The sequence below is a fragment of the Aricia agestis genome, chromosome Z (genome assembly GCF_905147365.1).
Source record: "Aricia agestis chromosome Z, ilAriAges1.1, whole genome shotgun sequence".
NCBI classification, from domain to species: domain Eukaryota; kingdom Metazoa; phylum Arthropoda; class Insecta; order Lepidoptera; family Lycaenidae; genus Aricia; species Aricia agestis.
The window spans coordinates 15,888,341-15,908,398 of NC_056428.1; the positions used below are offsets into that span (position 1 = coordinate 15,888,341).

A 20,058-nucleotide genomic window follows, 5' to 3' on the forward strand; every position below is an offset into this window, starting at 1 on the left:
CTTTTCGGGAAAGTAGCCGACAATGAGGCACTTATTCAACAGGGCAAGAAACCATTCCGGGTTACAATCTACAGAGTGCTGGCAGATGTCGGACGTGAGACCGTCCGCCCCGGGGGCCTTTTTGGGGTTGAAGGACCTTATGGCTCTCTTCAACTCCTCAATGATGAAAGGAGGGTCGTCCGGGCCCGTCGGCGGTTCGGAGTACAAAGACTCTGCACGCCGGCGCGTCCGTTGATGTTCCTCACTTTCATCACTTTCCAGGTCGGCGGGGTAGAAGGTCTCCGCCAATTCTGCGGAGCTTCGGGCGTCGAGAGTCTCACCGCCTCTTGTTAGGGGCAGATCTTCCTCCATCCCTCCAACTCTGTTCAGCACCCTGTAGATGCCCCCCCAGACCCCCTCCTTATCCTGTTTTCGGCAAAACTCCTTCCAGCTCGCTACTTGAGCCTCATTCATACTTCTCTTTCGCTTCCAGGTAAAGTGCAACCACGCGGTTTTTGCGATCAGGCGCTGCGTTTCGGATCCTACGTTTCCTCGTAGCGACTTCCTTCTTCATCTGCGCGAGCTCATCATTCCACCACGACAAGGTGAATTTTTGTGTGTGTTTTTTGGTCTGCTTCATCTATTTGTTGTGTGCTGTGTATTGAGTCCATCGCTTGTAGAGTCAATTGTCTGTCTGACATCAGCTGGGTCAGTTTTTCACGAAACTGAGTCCAGTTTGCCTTCTGTGTGTTAAATATGCGTGTGGTACGTATTATGTTCGTGCCTGTGGATTTCTATTGTCTGATGCCGAATGATATGCCGTTGTGGTCCGAGCTCGTCAGACTCTCCTCCACCTTCCAGTCGCCCACTTGGTCCAGCAGATCGTTGGAGCACGCTGTCACATCCACGTAACTGGAGTACCTTTTCCCCGCTCTGACGGTATCGAAAGTTGGGGTGTCTCCGGTGTTGAGTATATGTAGACTCATTGCTTCCAGTACAGCAGACACTTCCCTTCCTCGCGGATCTTCCTTATCGCCATCCCACCACGGGTTTTTAGCGTTCGCGTCGCCTCCCAAAACCATCTTATCGGATCCCAGCTCCCTTCCTATCCACATAAGATGGTCCAGGTATGGCTCTACAGGCTTATCGGGCTCGAAATAAAAGGACACTACAATCATCTCCCAGGCTTTGGTTCGGAGGGTGGCCACAACAATGTTGTTGTTGCTGAGGCGTGTGTGTAGTTCGACATCCAGTGTGTCGTCGAACACCACAACACACGCCTTGACCACGCCGCCCCCCGGCCCATCGCTCTGGTAGACCCTCACTCCATTGTATGTCCTCATACTCCGGGCCCCACCTGGCATACTTATATTGTTGACACGAATATGCAGCGGTTTGACGAAAATCTGTCTTGACTGCGTGGAAGCACACACTAAGGAGTAAATTAAAATTGGAGTGGGGAGACTGTCCGACTCGTCGATGAAAAGTAATGCTCAAATTTCTTTTATCCAGCGATATGAGGAAAATTCTCAGGATAAGTACATTTGTGCCTCTAAGTAACTATAATCGTTAATTATGTAATAGAATATGGTATATAATAATAGATTAACTAATATTCTACGAAATAATATGAGTTATACCCTTAAATTATTCATATTTTCTAGTATGTAAGTGTTTTTCTTTGTAAAAAAAGTGGAGGGACAGCACCGATTTGATAAAAATAGATCTTCATGTTATTTATTTCGACCTTTGTAATAGTCCTAGGCATATTATATTTTTGCCACAGTCCTATAGCAACCCATTGAATAGTAAAACAAATAATTTACAACAATATTCCCTTTTTTTAATAGTAATTTCAACGAAGACCAAAAAAAAAGCCGTTTGGGAAATTCACCCTAATACATTGCATAATACAGAGTTATTCATGTTTATAGGCTACTAAAAGCAAAGTTTGTAGGCCACAAAAAGCAAATAATATTATGAGAAACACCTACAAGATACTAATTCATACCATAGTCCATTAATGCAGAGGGCGCTGAGGCCTTTTCAAACCATTAGCATTAGCATTGTGAATATGAGAAAAATAAATAAAAAAATCTTGACAAAATTGCTTTATTAATAGGCGGACTAGAACTTAAAAATACTTGGTGAAGGAAAACCCAGCTGATGGTTGCCAGGAGCTGCGCGGGATGAACGGGGAGACGGATTTGCTGGCACCGGCGCTGAAGTCCAGGGACGATGTGGGGTTGCGGTACAGGTTGAGCTTGCCCATGGCGGAGTAGTCGGTCTGCTTGAACAGGTCCGTGTGGGACATGCCCAGGGAACCACCCACTTTGTTCCTGGAATAGAAAATATTTTAAGTCTTTAATGGCACACTCAACACAATATAGCTGTACAAATTGGCGATCTTTTGTCTGCTTATTTACTATTTTAATGAGTTTCTTTCAAACAACATAAGTTTTAACTGTATTTAACTTATCTAATATTATGTCAGCCATTGTAGATGACTTATCTGTAACTTTTATATTGTAACTCACAGCTTTAAATGAGGTGGCCCGTTACTTTACACAGGATCGCTCCTTGCCACTTTGCTCGGCAATAACTGCTGTAAGTTGTAACTGTTGAGCTAAGTTGTAACGATACATTTTCGTGAACGGAACAGTTCTATGGGAAAGTTTTATGTAATGTTATCTACACTACTATTATAAAGAGGAAAGATTTGATTGTTTGTTTGTTTGTCTTGAATAGGTTCCGAAACTACTGGACCGATTTGAAAGATTCTTGTACCATTGGAATCCTACATTAATTCTGCTCAACAAAGGCTAAATTTTATTTTGGAAAAAAATTGGGTTCCGTATCGTATTGGATTATCGGACGCAAGGTGTAAACAATCAACCAGAAATGTTACTTTTTTCGAGTACGCTGCCTAAACTATAAAAGATAGAACCATAAAATGTTCTAAGTAATTGTAGATCTTTTAAATATCTACAAAAAAGTCCGCGACAGACTATACCTACCTATGTTGAGTGAGGCACAATAACCATTTTTTTATTAAAAAATCTTGAAATGTTTTTGGACTACATTTAAATGCCTTTATTTTACTCATGGCATTATATTCTTATCAAAATAAATTATTTCATTACTAAGTACAGTTAATGTAAATAATATTTGGTCTTTGAATAATTAAAATTGGACGTTTGGTTTTAATGTTATGGCGAAATTAAAATATTACGATTTCTGCTGCACGTTGCGAATTGGGCGTCGTCAAGGCGCGCCGCGCGGGTGTGCTCGCCCGGAGAGTCCACGTAAATATTAATTATTATTACCTCGATCATGGGAATCGCAGACACAATAGATTTATAATATAATAGTTATGCGACAGCCGGGTGCCGCTTCATTGATGGGATAATTTTATAGTGCTTCATTAATTCATTACGTTTTGAATGACTATTATTTTTTATTGCTATTATAATTAATTTCTATAACTATAAATCAAACATAACACTTAAAATATAAAAAAATACAATAAAAATGTGTATAATAATTATAATACTTATAGTAGTTACAGGGTAAATAGTGTAAACCATTTTTATGTTCTGCATAACATAAAGATTGACTAAGAAATAAAGATTGAAAAAAAATATATTTAAAAATCAATGTCCACCCGTGCGAAGCCGGGGCGGGCAGCTAGTGTAAGTATAAAAATATAAGACTTTTGCAAAAAAATATTATTTCAAGCTACTGCTTCGCTTTGTAGCACTCAAAAATAAGTTTGACCTTATTTTGTTTCAGTCGCTCTCTACTCATTGAGCCGCGATGGACAGCACCATTATTGTGCAGCTGTCTAACGGCCGTTCCCAATATTTGATCTATCTCTGGTTTTGCCCTACTTAAGATAGGAATAACTCACATTAGACATTAGAGACATATATTTTATGTCAATTGTAAGCTATATATCTCTAGTAGGGCAAAACCAGAAATCGATCAAATATTGGCAACGGCCGTTAATCATGCCCAATTGACGCCGCTCTTGGCAATTGTAATCCATCATGGACTTTAAAAAAGTAAAAAAACTCACTTGTACATATAATCCATGCTCCCACCAACGGTGTTGAAGTTGGGTATAGCGGGGTTGCTGGGGAAGGTGCGGGTTGCGAACGCGTTGGCGGTGAGGTCGTGGTTGTCGTTGTGAAACATGTTGACCTTGCCAGCTCCGGTCAGCTGGTTGCCGACGTTGGGAAGGTGGGTGCCAGTGAGCGAGAGACCGTGGCCGTTGCTGGAAAAAAAAGACATTTAAATTAACCGAAAGAAATATAGTGAGTGTGGCAAAGTGCGCCAAGACGAGCTATATATTTTTCCAAGCTGCTGATTGGATATTTGCAATCAGCAGTATGGTAAAATAGCTATATGGCACACTTGCCGGGTAAGCGCACTTCGCCACACTCACTAGTTATAACTAAATTTTAGTACTAGGCTTTAAAAAAGTTATCTCTTTACTCAAGAAGTTATCTAATTTTATTCTTCTATCGCGTTTCAAGTTTTAAATAAGTATAAGAATTATTATGATTATACCCTTTTTATTAGGTATCTTCATGATTATACCCCACGGGGCCATATCAATGGGCAACTACAGTAAAAATAAAACTTACACATTATCCAAAGCCAATCCCGCTGAGCCGGCCTTGAAGCCACCGTCTTTAGCGCCATTGATTCCGCCAATCGCACTCAGGATGTTCTTATCGTTACCAGCCAAGGGGAATTTGGCCATGACGTTGGCTGAGCCATCAGGGTTGGTGTTCATCATGCCAGCCTGTCTTCTGTGCCGTATGTGGACCGGCCTGACGCTCTCATACTCCTGTTCGGAGTAAAGATCTTCTAGATCGTTTTCTTGTATCAGCGCGCTGTCCACGATGTATTTTTGCGGCATCACGTCCACTGTCAGGTATCGGCAGTTCGCTCCAACGACGATCACAGCGAGAATGACTAGTTTGGTGAACATCTTGAGGTTTTTCTTCTATTTCGTCTTCTAGATATCTTCTATTAGTTTGTGTCTACTGTTTCTCCGTTTCGTTGGTTCAGTCTTATATGTTCTATTCTTTGGTGTGTTAAGGTAATACGTTGATCTAGCTCAAAGTATTCCTGAACTGTGCCAGTGCAGAGCTGGGCTTGTCGTTATATACAGACAGAGTGCTGACCGGATAGAATACTTCCCCGTAGGTGATCCCCCGAGAGCCATAGATATCTAGTTGCAAGATGTGCCAATGAATAGATTATTTTAAGGTTGATTCAGGGTTTTTATTTTATTTATAACTTACTAGATGTCCCGCGCGGCTTCGCCCGCGTAAATTAGGAATTTTACAGAAACCGTACATTTTCCCATAAAAAAATATTTTCCCCGTTTTTCCCGCATTTTCCTGAGTTTCTTCGGTCGTATTAGTCTTAGCGTGATAATATATTATATAATATAGCCTATAGTCTTACTCGATAAATGATCAATCTAACACTGAGATAAGTTTTTAAATCGGACCTGTAGTTCCTGAGATTGACGCGTTCAAGCAAACATACTCTTCAATGTTGTTATATTAGTAAGTACCTGATGGACTTGTGTTACAGGTACCAGACAACGGAAATATATTTAATACTTTTATACTATACATATATTTAAGATTTTTATTATATGATACACATATTTAATACACATCCATGACCCAGGAACTTTGAAAACTTTTTGTTCCGTCGGCGGGATTTGAACCCGCAACCTCCGGCTTGAGCTACCAACGCGCTCACCACTGAGCCACAGAGGTCGTCAAACTATTTTTAGACATAAAATAAAGATTTTTTTTAATTATCGCTTGACAAACTCGAGTCTCGATCTAAAAGACTATGAAATGGTATAATATGGTAGTGATGATGATGATGATGATGATGATGATGATGAATGTAATTTGCATAGTAGCATATGGTTCCTGTTCTTAAAACAACGCCGAAACTCCCAAACTTGTATCTATAAAGAATCAAGAGTTCTCTCAGCACCTTCCGAACCACGGTATACCAGGTATATCTCGGTGCAAAATCTTACTTGTTGGTAGCATAATATGCTTAGAATACTTCTCACGTAACCGAAGTCACCACACGTTTCCCTATAAGTTTTGAGGAGTTCCCTCGATTACTTATGGATCCTTCATCAGATCACCACTTTTGTGAATATAAAAATCGGGTAACATACGGCGGAGTAATCGTTGAATATAAGAAAACGAACATAACACCTCCCCCATTTTGAAAGTCGGTTAAAATTGTAGCCTATGTGTTATTCTGATGTATAAGCCATATTATTGTAAAGTTTCATTAAAATCCGTTCAATAGTTTTTGCGTGAAAGAGTAACAAATATCCATACATCCATACATCCACACATCCATACATCCAAACAAACTTTCGCCTTTATAATATTAGTAGGATGTAGCCTATAATATATTATCACGCTAAGACCAATAGAAGCGGAGCACCAATGAAGAATGTTTCAAAATCGGGTGATTTTTCCTATTGTGCTGCGTAAACGATAAAAGTTTCGCAAAAATTGGCAGAATTTTCTTTATTTACCCATGAATTAGTTACTCTCTCGGGTCTGTGGCTGTTTGGTTGTTCGTTTTGTTCGGTGTTGCTATGTGTCTGTGCGGATGATTTTCTTGCTCTCTGTATTCGATGCCTATCCCTATTCTGGCTGAGGCGAGCCTCACGCTCTACAGATGATTCTCTTTCTCTCTGTATCCGAATTCTATCATTTTTCCGACTGAGGCGAGCCTCACGCTCTACAGACGATTCTCTTTCTCTCTGTATCCGAATTCTATCATTTTTCCGACTGAGGCGAGCCTCACGCTCTACAGACGATTCTCTTTCTCTCTGTATCCGATTTCTATCACTATTCTGGCTGAGGCGAGTCTCACGTTCCGTTGACGATTCTTCATCTCTTGCTGAACGTGCTCTTTTGGCATTCACTGTACTACGACCTAAGCAACAAATAACCCAATCGCAAAGCAAAAACAAAAGTCCGTTTTTCTAACGCAAGTCAAATATATTTTTATCGACAATTCAGAAACCAAAGAACCAGAAACAATGAATATCTGAAAGAAAGCGCTGTGGTTGCTCCTCTGCGTTACCGTCTGCACAACCACACAATGACGAAATACACTATCTACTACAATAACATAAGCCCGAAGCTTATGAGAGCCCCCGGCCGGTTCTGCCGTAACCGCTATGTCCCTCGGCCGCCGCCGCGCGACATATTTTTTGATTCCGCGTAAGTTTATACGTTTGAAAACTTCTAAAGTATTGATCGAAATTGTATAGTGTAAAAGACAATTATAATCTACATTTAATGTCTTAGCTTCCAAACATGTTTATTTGGATAAGGGTTAATGTTGTAAATTGTTAAAATCGCTTCGTAAATAAGCCATTATTTTTCGTAAAAAGTAAAGAACAAAAATGGCTATTGTGAGTTATCCCTAAGAAATAGACATATACCATCGCGGACTTTTTTGTTTACCTAATTAAGGTGTACAATACTGTAGTACATTATTTTGATCTATCTCGTAGGGTTTAGCCAGCGTTTGCAATATAAACGCAAAAAAATGAATTTATTTACGACATAACATTAGAAACCTCTAAAATTATCAGTGTTTCTCTACCATATTATGCATATGTTATACATATAAACCTTCCTCTTGAAACACTCAATCTATTAAAAAAAACCGCATCAAAATCCGTTGAGTAGTTTTAAAGATCTAAGCATACATACACACATACAGACAGCGGAAAGCGACTTTGTTTTATACTATTTAGAGATAAGTAATGTGCCTAAAAATTATTCTAATTCTTGCCTAAAAATAAATACAATAGACACTTAAAATTATAGAAAAATAGGTAAATGATGAGAGAAGGATATCAAAGTGATAAAGGATTTCGTTGTTTCTAGTTAAGAATGGAACCTTGGAATACACGCATATATTATGATATAACTAAGTACTGATAGGTATCACAAAATTAATACGACTTCTCTAAAATAAATAGTGCTAAAATCTCATGACAATACAAAACTTAAAAAAATAAAGAATAAACATGAAGAAATTGAGGCATATTTTTTAAAGTTAACTAATTACTACGATTAGATTTAACATTTTGAAGCCGAAAGCTTGGTCGCACTGACCTTGTTGTTTGAGTGACCTTTCTAAATGCGTTTTCTATGTAATTTTTCGAACATTCAGGTTTAAATACCTTATTTAAATCAATATGTCGGCCAAAAATTCACAAGATAGCAATCATCTCATTCCGAGTGATGCGCTATCTAGCGCGTATACAATGTACATCGTTGTGAGTCAGAGGTTATCGCCTGTCGAGCTGGACCTGACCTGCACGCATTTAGAAGTGAATCCCCGTCAAGTTTGTTTGTACACTCATCATTATTTACTTATAGCTAATAATTATCTTAATATATATATTTCTTGTGTGCGTGTGTATGTGACTGAACTCCTCCTAAACGACTGGACCAATTTTGATGAAATTTTTTGTGTGTGTTCGTGGAGATTCGAGAATGGTTTAGATTTACAGTTTGGTCTACTGGAAAATGTTTTTTCAATTAATTTCTTATTTTTAAGGAGTTGTTGATTTTGGAATGTTTTACATTAGATCCGGCGGACGGCGCTATCATCGCATTCAATATTATTCTATTTCAATTTTAGTTTGTCCTGACAGATGGTGCTACGATTAATTTGAAAAAAATTTTGTTATTCAATTCATGTGCTGAATAAATAACAGATAGGCTACAATTTTAACCGACTTTCAAAATGGGGGAGGTGTTATGTTCGTTTTCTTATATTCAACGATTACTCCGCCGTTTGTTAACCGATTTTCAAAATTTTTCTTTTGGTATATAGGGTATCATCCCAATTTGGTATTATATTCAGAAAAGTGGTGATCTGATGAAGGATCCATAAGTAATCGAGGGAACTCCTCAAAACTTATAGGGAAACATATGGTGACTTCGGTTTCGTGAGAAGTATTCTAAGCATATGCTACCAACAAGTAAGATTTTGCACCGAGATATACCTGGTATACCGTGGTTCGGAAGGTGCTGAGAGAATTCCTGATTCTTTATAGATACAAGTTTGGGAGTTTCGGCGTTGTTTTAAGAACAGAAAGCATATGCTACTATGCAAATTACATTCTTCATCATCATCATCATCATCATCACTACCATATTATACCATTTCATAGTCTTTTAGATCGAGACTCGAGTTTGTCAAGCGATAATTAAAAAAAATCTATATCTACCTAATATTATAAACCTGAAGAGTATGTTTGCTTGAACGCGTCAATCTCAGAAACTACAGGTCCGATTTAAAAACTTATCTCAGTGTTAGATAGATCATTTATCGAGTAAGACTCATCATTTATCGAGAAGGTTATATTATATTATTACTCTAAGACTAATACGACAGAAGAAACTCAGGAAAATGTGGGCAAAACGGGGGAAATATTTTTTATGGGAAAATGTACCTACGGATTCTGTAAAATTTCTAATTTACGCGGGCGAAGCCGCGCGGGACATCTAGTAATTATATAATAATTAAGTATTACATACAAAGTTATTAAGTAATTTTTTTTCAACGGCTTGTAACTTGTTTTGTTAAATTGCGAATTTGTTATTAACCATATTATTATTTACTCACATGTTGCCCAGTATCCACAGACCACAACTAACTGATTATTATTATAAGTATACCGTTTAAAAGGCCAGCGCAGCTATGTCCGTATGTTACTCCTTCAAGCCTAAGCCGCCGAATCGATTTTGATAAAATTTGTTTAACAGCCGTTCCCAATATTTGATCTATCTCTGGTTTTGTCCTACTAGAGATAGGAATAGCTCACAATTGACATAAAATATATGTCTCTAATGTCTAATGTGAGCTATTCCTATCTCTAGTAGGGCAAAACCAGAGATAGATCAAATATTGGGAACGGCCATAAGATTACTTTGACTTCACAAGCCTTTCAAAACAATGTACGGACATGTCAGTTTCTCTACAACTCTCTACCAAACAACTTACAAACTTTGCAAGCCCCAATGGTATTGTGATTAGAGGAAACACACATACCTACACTCACGCCATTGCTGTCACAACCAGCGATGCAAATTGTATTGAAGTTTGAGAACACTTGTGTACAGTCGGAGAAAGTTGTTTAGGTACCAAATGTCGTAGAAAATTGATGTTTACTATTTTGGTGATAATGCCAAAAACCTTTAAAATTACGTATTTAACTTAGGACGACATTAGGACTACTACCTATATTTTGTAAAAAATATTGACTATCATTTTTTTTTTCAACTCTTGTTTGAGATCGCCCAATGGTCGAAATTCGATCTTAATTTCAACGACATTAGGACTACTACCTATATTTTTGTAGGGGGGGGGGGCGGCATAATTTCAAAATAATATTAGTTCGATGCACTCCTTCACGATATAAACTATAACTGTGCAAAATTTCATGCACCTACGTTTCCCCATTTTTCGTAAAAAGAGTTACAAAGTTTTTTGTTCGCGTATTAATATTATGATGATGATGAGAGGGAAAAAAAGCAATGCATTTAAAACTTTCCCTGTAATGCACATGATACTTTGTAAAATCAGGTCATCGCTTAAAAATGGTCCCAGAAAAATGTGTCGATATTTTGAAGCAGACATTTTGTTTTTTCATCGTGAAATAATAACGGGCCGTCCGCGTCCGCGCCCCATCGGCCATCACTGACGGTATGAACAGTTTTGATACTTTAAGGTTTAATCTTTCCCTACTATGCTTTAAAACTACATGTGATCTTTAGGTCACTGACAAATTTAGAAATGCATCTACGCGTCGCGTTCCGGTCCGAATTGACCATAAAGCTGAATTAAAAAAGATGAAAATCTGCCTGGGAGCTACGAATTACGATGCAATAAATAACACCTTTTAGCAGACTTGCTCTCAGAGACGTTTAATTATGATTAAACTTCAATTTAACGACCAATTTGACAGATAATAATGTATGGAGCTTATGTCAAAATCTTCATTTATAGCCGCGTACTGACCAAGCGATCAGCCTCGAGTCTCGCGAGTCTCGAGCCGCGTCACGCTCGGGCGAGGCAGCGTGTACGTTGGCTTCGGACGAGACACGTCTTGATCGACCGAGGAATTGCCTCACGAGGCTGCTCACTCAATCAGTACGCGGCTATTTACTTTTAAGTAATTAATATTCGTCTCTGAGTGCAGCGGTTAGCATAGTATAGAAACACTAACAGATTTAAGGGAAAAACAGAGAGATCTTCTTTGTCACTCTGTCACTGCTTTTTCTACCATGGAAAAATAAACGACTACGGAGATCGCTAATTTAATAATGCTGCTTAAAAAAGTACAAGTATCAAAACCGTCCGCAGCGCTGCAATCAAATCCATTAATCCAAATGAAATGTCTGTCATCGTATTGACAGCTAGTCGATCTGATTTTGTCAGTTACTCCCACACTTCGACACAGACCATACAAACCACATGCTCATACACGGTATCTATGGTCTAGCCCAGTGCTTCCCAACCTTTTTCAGCCACGGACCCCTACGAAGTCAAGCACAGTTTTTCCGGACTCGCTTTTTAAAATAAACAGTAAAACAATCGAATTATGTATGGTCCAGAGTAGGTACTAACATTATAAACGCGAAAGTGTGTCTGTTACCTCTTCACGCCTTCACAGCTGAAGCTGCAATTATATTTTTCTGAAAATGTACGTTGTCCTCGTTTATTTATGTGTGATTGAACAAGCACCTTCTTGTACAATACTACATTACCTATAGTTATTCAATTTGTAACGAAACTACGAAATACAAAAACCCTGTGTGTGATATCAAATATCAATAAGCTAGGGTTGTCGAAAACAACTTAGCAAAACAATATTACTCGTATGATTAGATCGTAAAGGAAAAACGCGATAGATTGGAGCAAAGATAAATAGTCTGTTTTTGTATTCTTTATTCCTGTTGTATAAATCTAATAGGTAACAATATTACATTTGAGTGTTATCATAATCATCATTAATTATAATAAATATGCGAACGTCTATTTGTTACCTCTCTGCGCCAAAACCGCTTAACCGATTTTGCTGTTTGCTATGGAGATACTTTGAGTCCCAGAAAAGGGCAAAGGATGCTTTTTATCCCGGAAAAAATTACAATATCCGCTTGATAAACGTATTTTGCCAGCGTCGTCTAGTTTTAATACGCCTTGCAAACGAGACGATAAGGTATTGTATTCACGTCACAGCGAAGTCGAAAATGATAAAAATCAGCGCTTTCATTCCATAGGCATCCCAAGTTATACACAGATTTTGGAATAATAAACTCGTTAAAAATTCCATTTTAGTCTAAAAGTTTACAACCCTACGGTAGGGGTGGCGATTGGCGCGGACAGCTACACGGCTACAATGTCGTATGAATAAAACAGGAGCTGTCCAACTGAATATTTGAATAGACCGGACGTTGGGCATAGGCGAGCTTATGTTGTCTAAGTATTTTTAAAGGGATTTTCAGAAAGAAAGCAAACAAAAGGGAAGCTTACACAAGCACCTAAAACAATGTAAAAAAACACTGTACTATCAGAGAAATTGATTAATAGACAAATGGTGAAACCATTTTGGTAAGGGTATGTCATGTTCAGAGGACGATTTTATTACCTATTAATCCATCCATCCGACGCATGGATCATCTTACTTGTCAGACAATCAGGTGATCAGCCTGCACTGTCCTAACCAACCTTGGAAATAACATGTTTCCAACGCGGGAATCGAACCCACGACCTCCGAGTCAAGAGCCGCGCTCTATACCACTAGACCACAGAGGCGTTATATAACTTATAGCGCATAGGTAATATAGACATGTTAAACAGGGCGTAACAAAACTTTATGGTTATAATTAAGGCTAACTTAGCAGGCAAATTTTGGAGAAATCTTTTTTGGTAAACACTCTATGTATATCTATCAGTGTAGATATGCTCCGTATCAATCTGTTCCGTGCTTTAGGCTATACGTTGATCTTCAAAACGACATAAAAACCTTACGTAAAGCCTTACGAAAAGCCTAGACGAAAAATAGGCCAAAATTTGTGATTTTGTATGGGAGCCCCCCTTAAATTATTATTTTATTTAAATATTATTATTAATTATTATAGTAGACATAGCTAAGGCCTTAATGAAAATTTCAAATGCCTATCTGTTGCCATTATTGATTACGAGCAAAAAGGTCAAAAAATAATGTTTGTTGTATGGGAGGCCCCTTAAATATTAATTTTATTTTATTTTTAGTATTTGTCGTCATAGCGGCAACAGAAATACACAATCTGTGAAAATTTCAGAAGTCTAGCTATAGCTATAATAACCGCTATAGCGGTTATTGAGTGACAGTCTGGAGACAGACAGACAGATAGACAGACGGACAGACAGACGGACAGACAGACGGACAGACAGACGGACAGACAGACGGACAGACAGACGGACAGACAGACGGACAGACAGACGGACAGACAGACGGACAGACAGACGGACAGACAGACTGACGGACAGACAGACGGACAGACAGACGGACAGACAGACGGACAGACAGACGGACAGACAGACGGACAGACAGACGGACAGACAGACGGACAGACAGACGGACAGACAGACGGACGGACAGACGGACGGACAGACGGACGGACAGACGGACGGACAGACGGACGGACGGACGGACGGACAGACGGACGGACAGACAGACGGACAGACAGACGGACAGACAGACGGACAGACAGACGGACAGGCAGACGGACAGACAGACGGACAGACAGACGGACAGACAGACGGACAGACAGACGTACAGATAGACGGCCAGACATACGAACAGACAGACAGACGGACAGACAGACGGACAGACAGACGGACAGACAGACGTACAGATAGACGGCCAGACAGACGAACAGACAGACAGACGGACAGACATCGAAGTCTCAGTAATAGGGTCCCGTTTTTCGGTTTTCCGGCTCCGTACCCTTTGGGTACGGAACCCTAACAATGAAATAATTGAAACAGCTAAAAATATCATATTTTGTCGGTTCCAATTTTTTTACTATTTATGCGAAGCTGAAGGAATAAACTGGTAAAAATTCAAAAAGCATTCACTTGTCCATCCAGTTAACTCGAGTTACGTAATTGGAGTTCAACCCGAGTTACGTGAATTTTAACTCGGGTTAAATCGAGTTTTGTTTTTTCTGAGTTGGCATATCACTATATACGCTCAGAGCAGCTAAGCAGCGAACAAAATCTGGTCTAGTAAGTAAATACTTAAAAAGCAATTAGAAAGAAATTTATTTATTTAAAACACTTTATGCAAATATTTACATAGGCGGGCTTAATGCCGTGTGGCATTCTCTACCAGCCAGCTACCTTACTATAAAAATATTAACATTACCCCTATGTCATTTCCTGGGACTAAAATTTCTTCCTAACTTTCAATAATGAATTATTGAAAGGTAGTTAATTATTAAAGGTAGTAGTAAGGTAAGTAGTTTACACATATAATTAAGGACTTTGTGAAAAATTCAAGTAGGTACGTAGCTGTTGTTTGTTGTGTTGTGTGTTGTTTTTAAATATGCGCGTCAGGATTACATAGAAAAATATTATTTAATGGCATGTCTATGACATATTAGTGATTACTAGCTGTTTGACCGAGCTTTGCTCTATATATATATATATATATATATATATATATATATATATATATATAAGAATTGCTCGTTTAAAGATATAAGATTCAGAAAAGTGGCACGTTGATAAGGCAGGGTTCGCCATCAAGATCAAATATCAAGCTAACACAAAAGTTCTTCAGTGCTAACCAAAAAATTAATTTATATGGACCCCGCCTATAATTGTGGACCCCCATTTTTGTCAGGGCCAACGTAGACCCTCGTCGAGTCTCGCCTGGACCCCTGGGGGTCCACCTGGATATTTTGGGAATCGCTGATATAGAGCAAAAAAGGCCAAAAAATCACGTTTGTTGTCACACGTAAGGTCAAAGCAAACGAGCTTTTTAAGACGCTTTAAGGATCAACGTATAGCCTAAACCACGGAACAGATTGATACGAAGCATATCTACACCGATAGGTATTAATACATATAATATTTACCAAAAAAGTTTTCTTCAAAATTTGCCCCCTAAGAGAAGATACAGTATTTTAAAATTTGTGAAATAGTATCATTATTCGCCACTAGATGTCACTGTGCTAGTTTTTGATCGCGCTATCGCTTGTACGAAGCAATTTGATAAGTATTTCTCAAACTTTTTTGAACGTCAACTCTGGTTTCCCTTCAAAACGTATAAATCTTTCGCCTTTTACTAAAGATTTCCGTGGAGGGGAGCACTCAAATGAGTATGATCCTATTTTTATAAGGTCCAGCATCAGCTGGACTTACAAATTATAAGAATATAGTCTGTCAAAAAAGTGAAGAAATTATAAAGTGGCAAGATCGTAGTAGTGTTGCGTAGTCATGAATTTTATACGAGGATGTAAGAGGTGCCACTTTTCGTACTGAGCCGGTACAGACTACAGTGTCAGTGTCCCACTTCAAAAGAGGCGAGGCGTTTGAATCGTAGCAGTACGTTTGACGTGTCGCGGCCCGCGATATGTGAGCCGTCTTGAGGCGTGAATTTATATAAATTACTTAAGTATAATATATATTTTCCCCCTAAAAAATATATAAATACAAATTCATAATGATTTAGAAATAATATACTGTAATATAATATTTTTCAAAATCTTTTTATTAAAAGTTAATAAATAATAATATTTCGTCTTCATCTAAAGATTCAGATTTTTTTAAATCGTAGGGTAAATGACTAGCAGATTGGACAGTACTAGTCATTGGAAAAAGCACAAAGCACCATATTTATTAATGTTGCTTTAAAAACTGACTGATTTTTTTTTAAAACAGGCGTTCTTTTACTTTAAAAACAGGAAATTTTTAAAGCAACATTAATAAATATTGTGTTTTTGTGCTTTTTCCAATGGTACTGTACAATCTACTAGTCATTTTCCTTAGGTACACATTGACATTGAATAAATTTAATAGTGAGGGAGCTATAGATTATTTTCATACAAGTAGTGTGCGTTTATTTTCTTGAATATTTTTATTCGTCGATCATTTCGAATCACATTAGAATCCAGAAAAGAAAGTCATTTAGTTTATGATATCGATAAACTATAGTTCAAGTAGGTAATGAGAATCCGTAAACACATGTAAAAAGCTATGCAATGTTTGTGGCCAAATTGTTAATTGATGTGATATTTTTAGCACTAATGCCTTATAAAGCACGAATTAGGGATTATTAAACTTATAAATTATCTTTTTAGCTTACAAAAATACCGATTGAAAAGCCCAAAAAACGTTGTTCAAAACTTACGTATTTAATTTTAAATCCACGTGTTTGAGGCATTATTTGGCCATTCTTATGCTTCATTATTTAGCGGAACCACAAAACTCAACAATATGATCTAGCATAAAATATTCACTAAAAACCTTTATTAACACTTTTATATATGTGAAATATGCAGACCGACTCCTTTGTTATGTCCTAGTAAGTAGGACATAACATTATACGCTTTGGACGCTCAAACACCGATATAAGGCTCTCTCTTTTAAATAGTATATCAATGGAGAGAGCCCTAGAACAATTTTTTTTGTGATTACTAACAATTGACTAACAAGCTAATTTTTTGTGAGTAGCTCCATTTTCATAATACGAACAACATTTTTATTTTCGAAAAAATCTCGAAAGTGGTAGCTAACAGAGATAGAAAGGATTTCATACTTTGACTTGATGGTCCTAAAATTTGGATTGCTTTATTTGTAGGACAAGGTTACTCTTAAATTATATAACTATTAACCTACCAGTATACAAAAAATCTGCTGGTTAGGGTTCCGTTTTAGGGTACAGTAGTCAACCAAGTTTTATTGATAATAGTGTCCAGTCAAGTTCAAGTTTAGCAGAACTGGCGATATTTTTATTATCAATAAGGTCGCACAAGTAAGCGACTCCACAATTCGCCCGTCTGCACATCTCGGAAAATGCAAACTATTATCACTGGAGCACTAGAACTTAGAAGCAATCTAAATTGTGTGCACATTCAGTCCCACGATTTCCTAACTCGTATGGTGAGTCAATCTACCCTCCCCCCTCCGTACTAGCTGGTACTAGCATACGGATCGCTTGCAACATTTCCAAATTAATTTTATTGTCAAACTAAGTATGTTAGACCTCTAGATGACGCCCGCAACTCTGTTGCGTCGAAATTAATAAGTTGGCATTTTGTTCATGAAATGTTGTAAAAAAGCGATTTCCTGTAAATTGTAATCAAAAACCCTTGCAAACTAAACTGGAAACATCAATACTAATATAATATTGCGAAAGTGTGTCAGTCTGTCTGTTGCCTCATCAGCCTTCACTACGTAACCGATGCTGAAGTTTGGTATGGATATATTTCAAGTCCCGGGAAAGGACATAGGATACTTTTTATTCCGAAAAATTTTCGGCTCCCGGGCGATAAACAAATTTTGGCACAACGGACGCAGGCGTCATCTAGTCTTCAAGTTTTCATTCTTTTGCATTACATAACATTAGAAAAAAAATACAAAATTTTTGCGTTTCCCAGCGGTCGTTAGCGGCTCTTGACGGTTTCTTCCGGCGCGCGGCGCATTTAACACGCCTGGCTTTATAACATCTTGACTTCAAGTTTTGTAAATTGAGACGTTTGCTGTCGCTTAGGTTTGTTATGGTAGGCATCATGTAGACGTTCAGAGAACATATTTGCAAAAATATATTCTGAATAAAAAAGTTTGAGTTTGAGTTTTTGAGTTTATGTTGGTAGCTATGTTTTCACAAGTCCCGGGACATGAATAGGTAAGTGTTGATGAAATTAGGTAAAGAAATTACCTTTATACTTTATCGAAGGTACCTAAAGTAATCGCGACCGAAACTCCATAGTTTCTGGTTGTTCTTACCTCTATATTAAGGGTCATATGCAGGAAAATTTTCAGCTTTTATAAAGTGACGTAAGTCTGGTTGTCGCTAGCTGCCCTCTCGGGTTAATAGACCGTAGGAGATAATTAAGGGTACTTTTTATTTCAAAAAATGTAAAGTTCCCGGGAATACTGCATTATTATAGATAACTTTTACTGCCGCACTCAGAGTGGAACTGTAATTAATTCAAAATTTTGACATAAGCCAAAACATTCTCTGTCATACTCTTCATTAAATTGAAGGTTCATCAGTCATCACTCATCACAATTAAATGTCTCTGAGTACGGCGGTCTTAAATAATAATAAAACTCAAAGGTGACTGACTGATTGACATAGTGATCTATCAACGCACAGCCCAAACCACCGGACGGATCGGGCTGAAATTTGGCATGCAGGTAGATGTTATGACGTAGGCTACGGCTAAGAAAGGATCTTGATAAATTCCAACCCCAAGGGGTTCAAAATGGGATGAAAGTTTGTATATAATAATACTTCTTAACGCGAGCGAAGCTTACGTTACGTACTTTATACGTGGGAGAGCCATGCTTCGGCACGAATGGGCCGGCTCGACCGGATAAATACCACGTTCTCACAGAAAACCGGCGTGAAACAGCGCTTGCGCTGTGTTTCGCCGAGTGAGTGAGTTTACCGGAGGCCCAATCCCCTAACCCCTACCCTATTCCCTTCCCTACCCTCAACTATTCCCTTCCCTTCCCTTTCCTATCCTCCCCTATTACCCTATTCCCTCTTAAAAGGCCGGCAACGCACTTGGAGCTCTTCTGATGCTGCGAGTGTCCATGAGCGACGGAAGTTGCTTTCCATCAGGTGACCCGTTTGCTCGTTTGCCCCCTTATTTCATAAAAAAAAGAAAAAGCCGCGGGCAAAAGCTTGTACATTATACAACTCTTAACTGTTGTGAACTTAGTTATTTATAAACGAAAATCCCCTTACCCTTTGTTTGAGGTAAGTCTCAACAACGGCAAATAGACATGAGTGGTTTATTTTGTATTCAAAGCTTGTGCCTTTGTGCATAACGACTTAATAAGATTATCTAGTGTGTCCATCTTAATCTTTTGAGTCCGTTTCATCTCTCTGCTTGTGTGCTTGAAGTTTCAAAAGCTGCGAGGTGAATACATTATACACTTAAATAATTATACAAATATGCTTAATCATAATCTGAAAATCTAAAGAATGTAAGATCCCACCAAAACATTTCTTGTAAAATGTTGCCTTGACGATATCTTTTTCATAGGGTAAACCTCCTGAGATCGTCAAGGCAACATTTTACAAGATATGTTTTTAGTGGGATTTCAGTTCCTTTTGTAAGTAATTGGTGCTTGTAAAATACTTTTTTAATGTGTCGTGTAAGCTCTTATTGTGTGCTAATTGATAAAATTGGTGAAAGTCTTATAATATAAACCTCCACACCCCATTTTAGGGGATGGGAAGCGAAAGTTATAAGTTTATGATTTTTTTGTTGGTTGTGTACTAAACTTAGATCACATACCCAGCTTCCTAGCACTTCAGGAAGTAGCCAAACATTTTGATGATCATTAGTGTGTCAGTGTGTCAGTATGTCAGTGACGAAATCGGTGTATTTTAGATACCAATAAAATCTAAAGTATTAGAGCTATTCCATAGATTTTGTAGGTTTAATTAGTCTATTATAGAATCATATCCTGAGAATATGAACTATCTGCTACATCGAGAAGCAACTGTTCTCTATTGCTAAGTACTCACATACGGTTTTGCTCGATAGGTTTACTCCGAATCGAAGGAAATGACATATTTGACATATTTAATTTCATCGAGCCGGCTCGAAGCGAGCCTTCGAGCTGTCAGTTTTACGGTCCACACGGTGGTTATTGCTCGATTTGGAGTAAAACTATCGAGCAAAACCGTATGTGAGCTAGAGAGCTTATGAGGGTTAAAAAACGACGAAACACTTGGAGAAAAGTTAG

The 20,058-nt window shown here is 38.2% G+C and overlaps 1 protein-coding gene and 1 non-coding gene across 2 annotated transcripts; one reads left to right on the forward strand and one right to left on the reverse strand.

Moving 5' to 3' along the window:
* Positions 1 to 2,075: 2,075 nt before the first annotated feature.
* Positions 2,076 to 5,142, reverse strand: LOC121739260 (attacin-like). The gene is made up of 3 exons (XM_042131623.1): positions 4,629 to 5,142; positions 4,058 to 4,255; positions 2,076 to 2,318 (listed from the first exon to the last, which is right to left on the reverse strand). Exons 1-3 carry the CDS (start codon positions 4,976 to 4,978, stop codon positions 2,114 to 2,116), a joined length of 753 nt encoding a protein of 250 aa, XP_041987557.1. The 5' UTR covers positions 4,979 to 5,142; the 3' UTR covers positions 2,076 to 2,113.
* A 10,229-nt stretch (positions 5,143 to 15,371) lies between these two features.
* LOC121739542 lies at positions 15,372 to 15,489 on the forward strand. The gene has a single exon (XR_006037465.1). It is a non-coding gene; the product is annotated as a U5 spliceosomal RNA (small nuclear RNA).
* Positions 15,490 to 20,058: the final 4,569 nt, after the last annotated feature.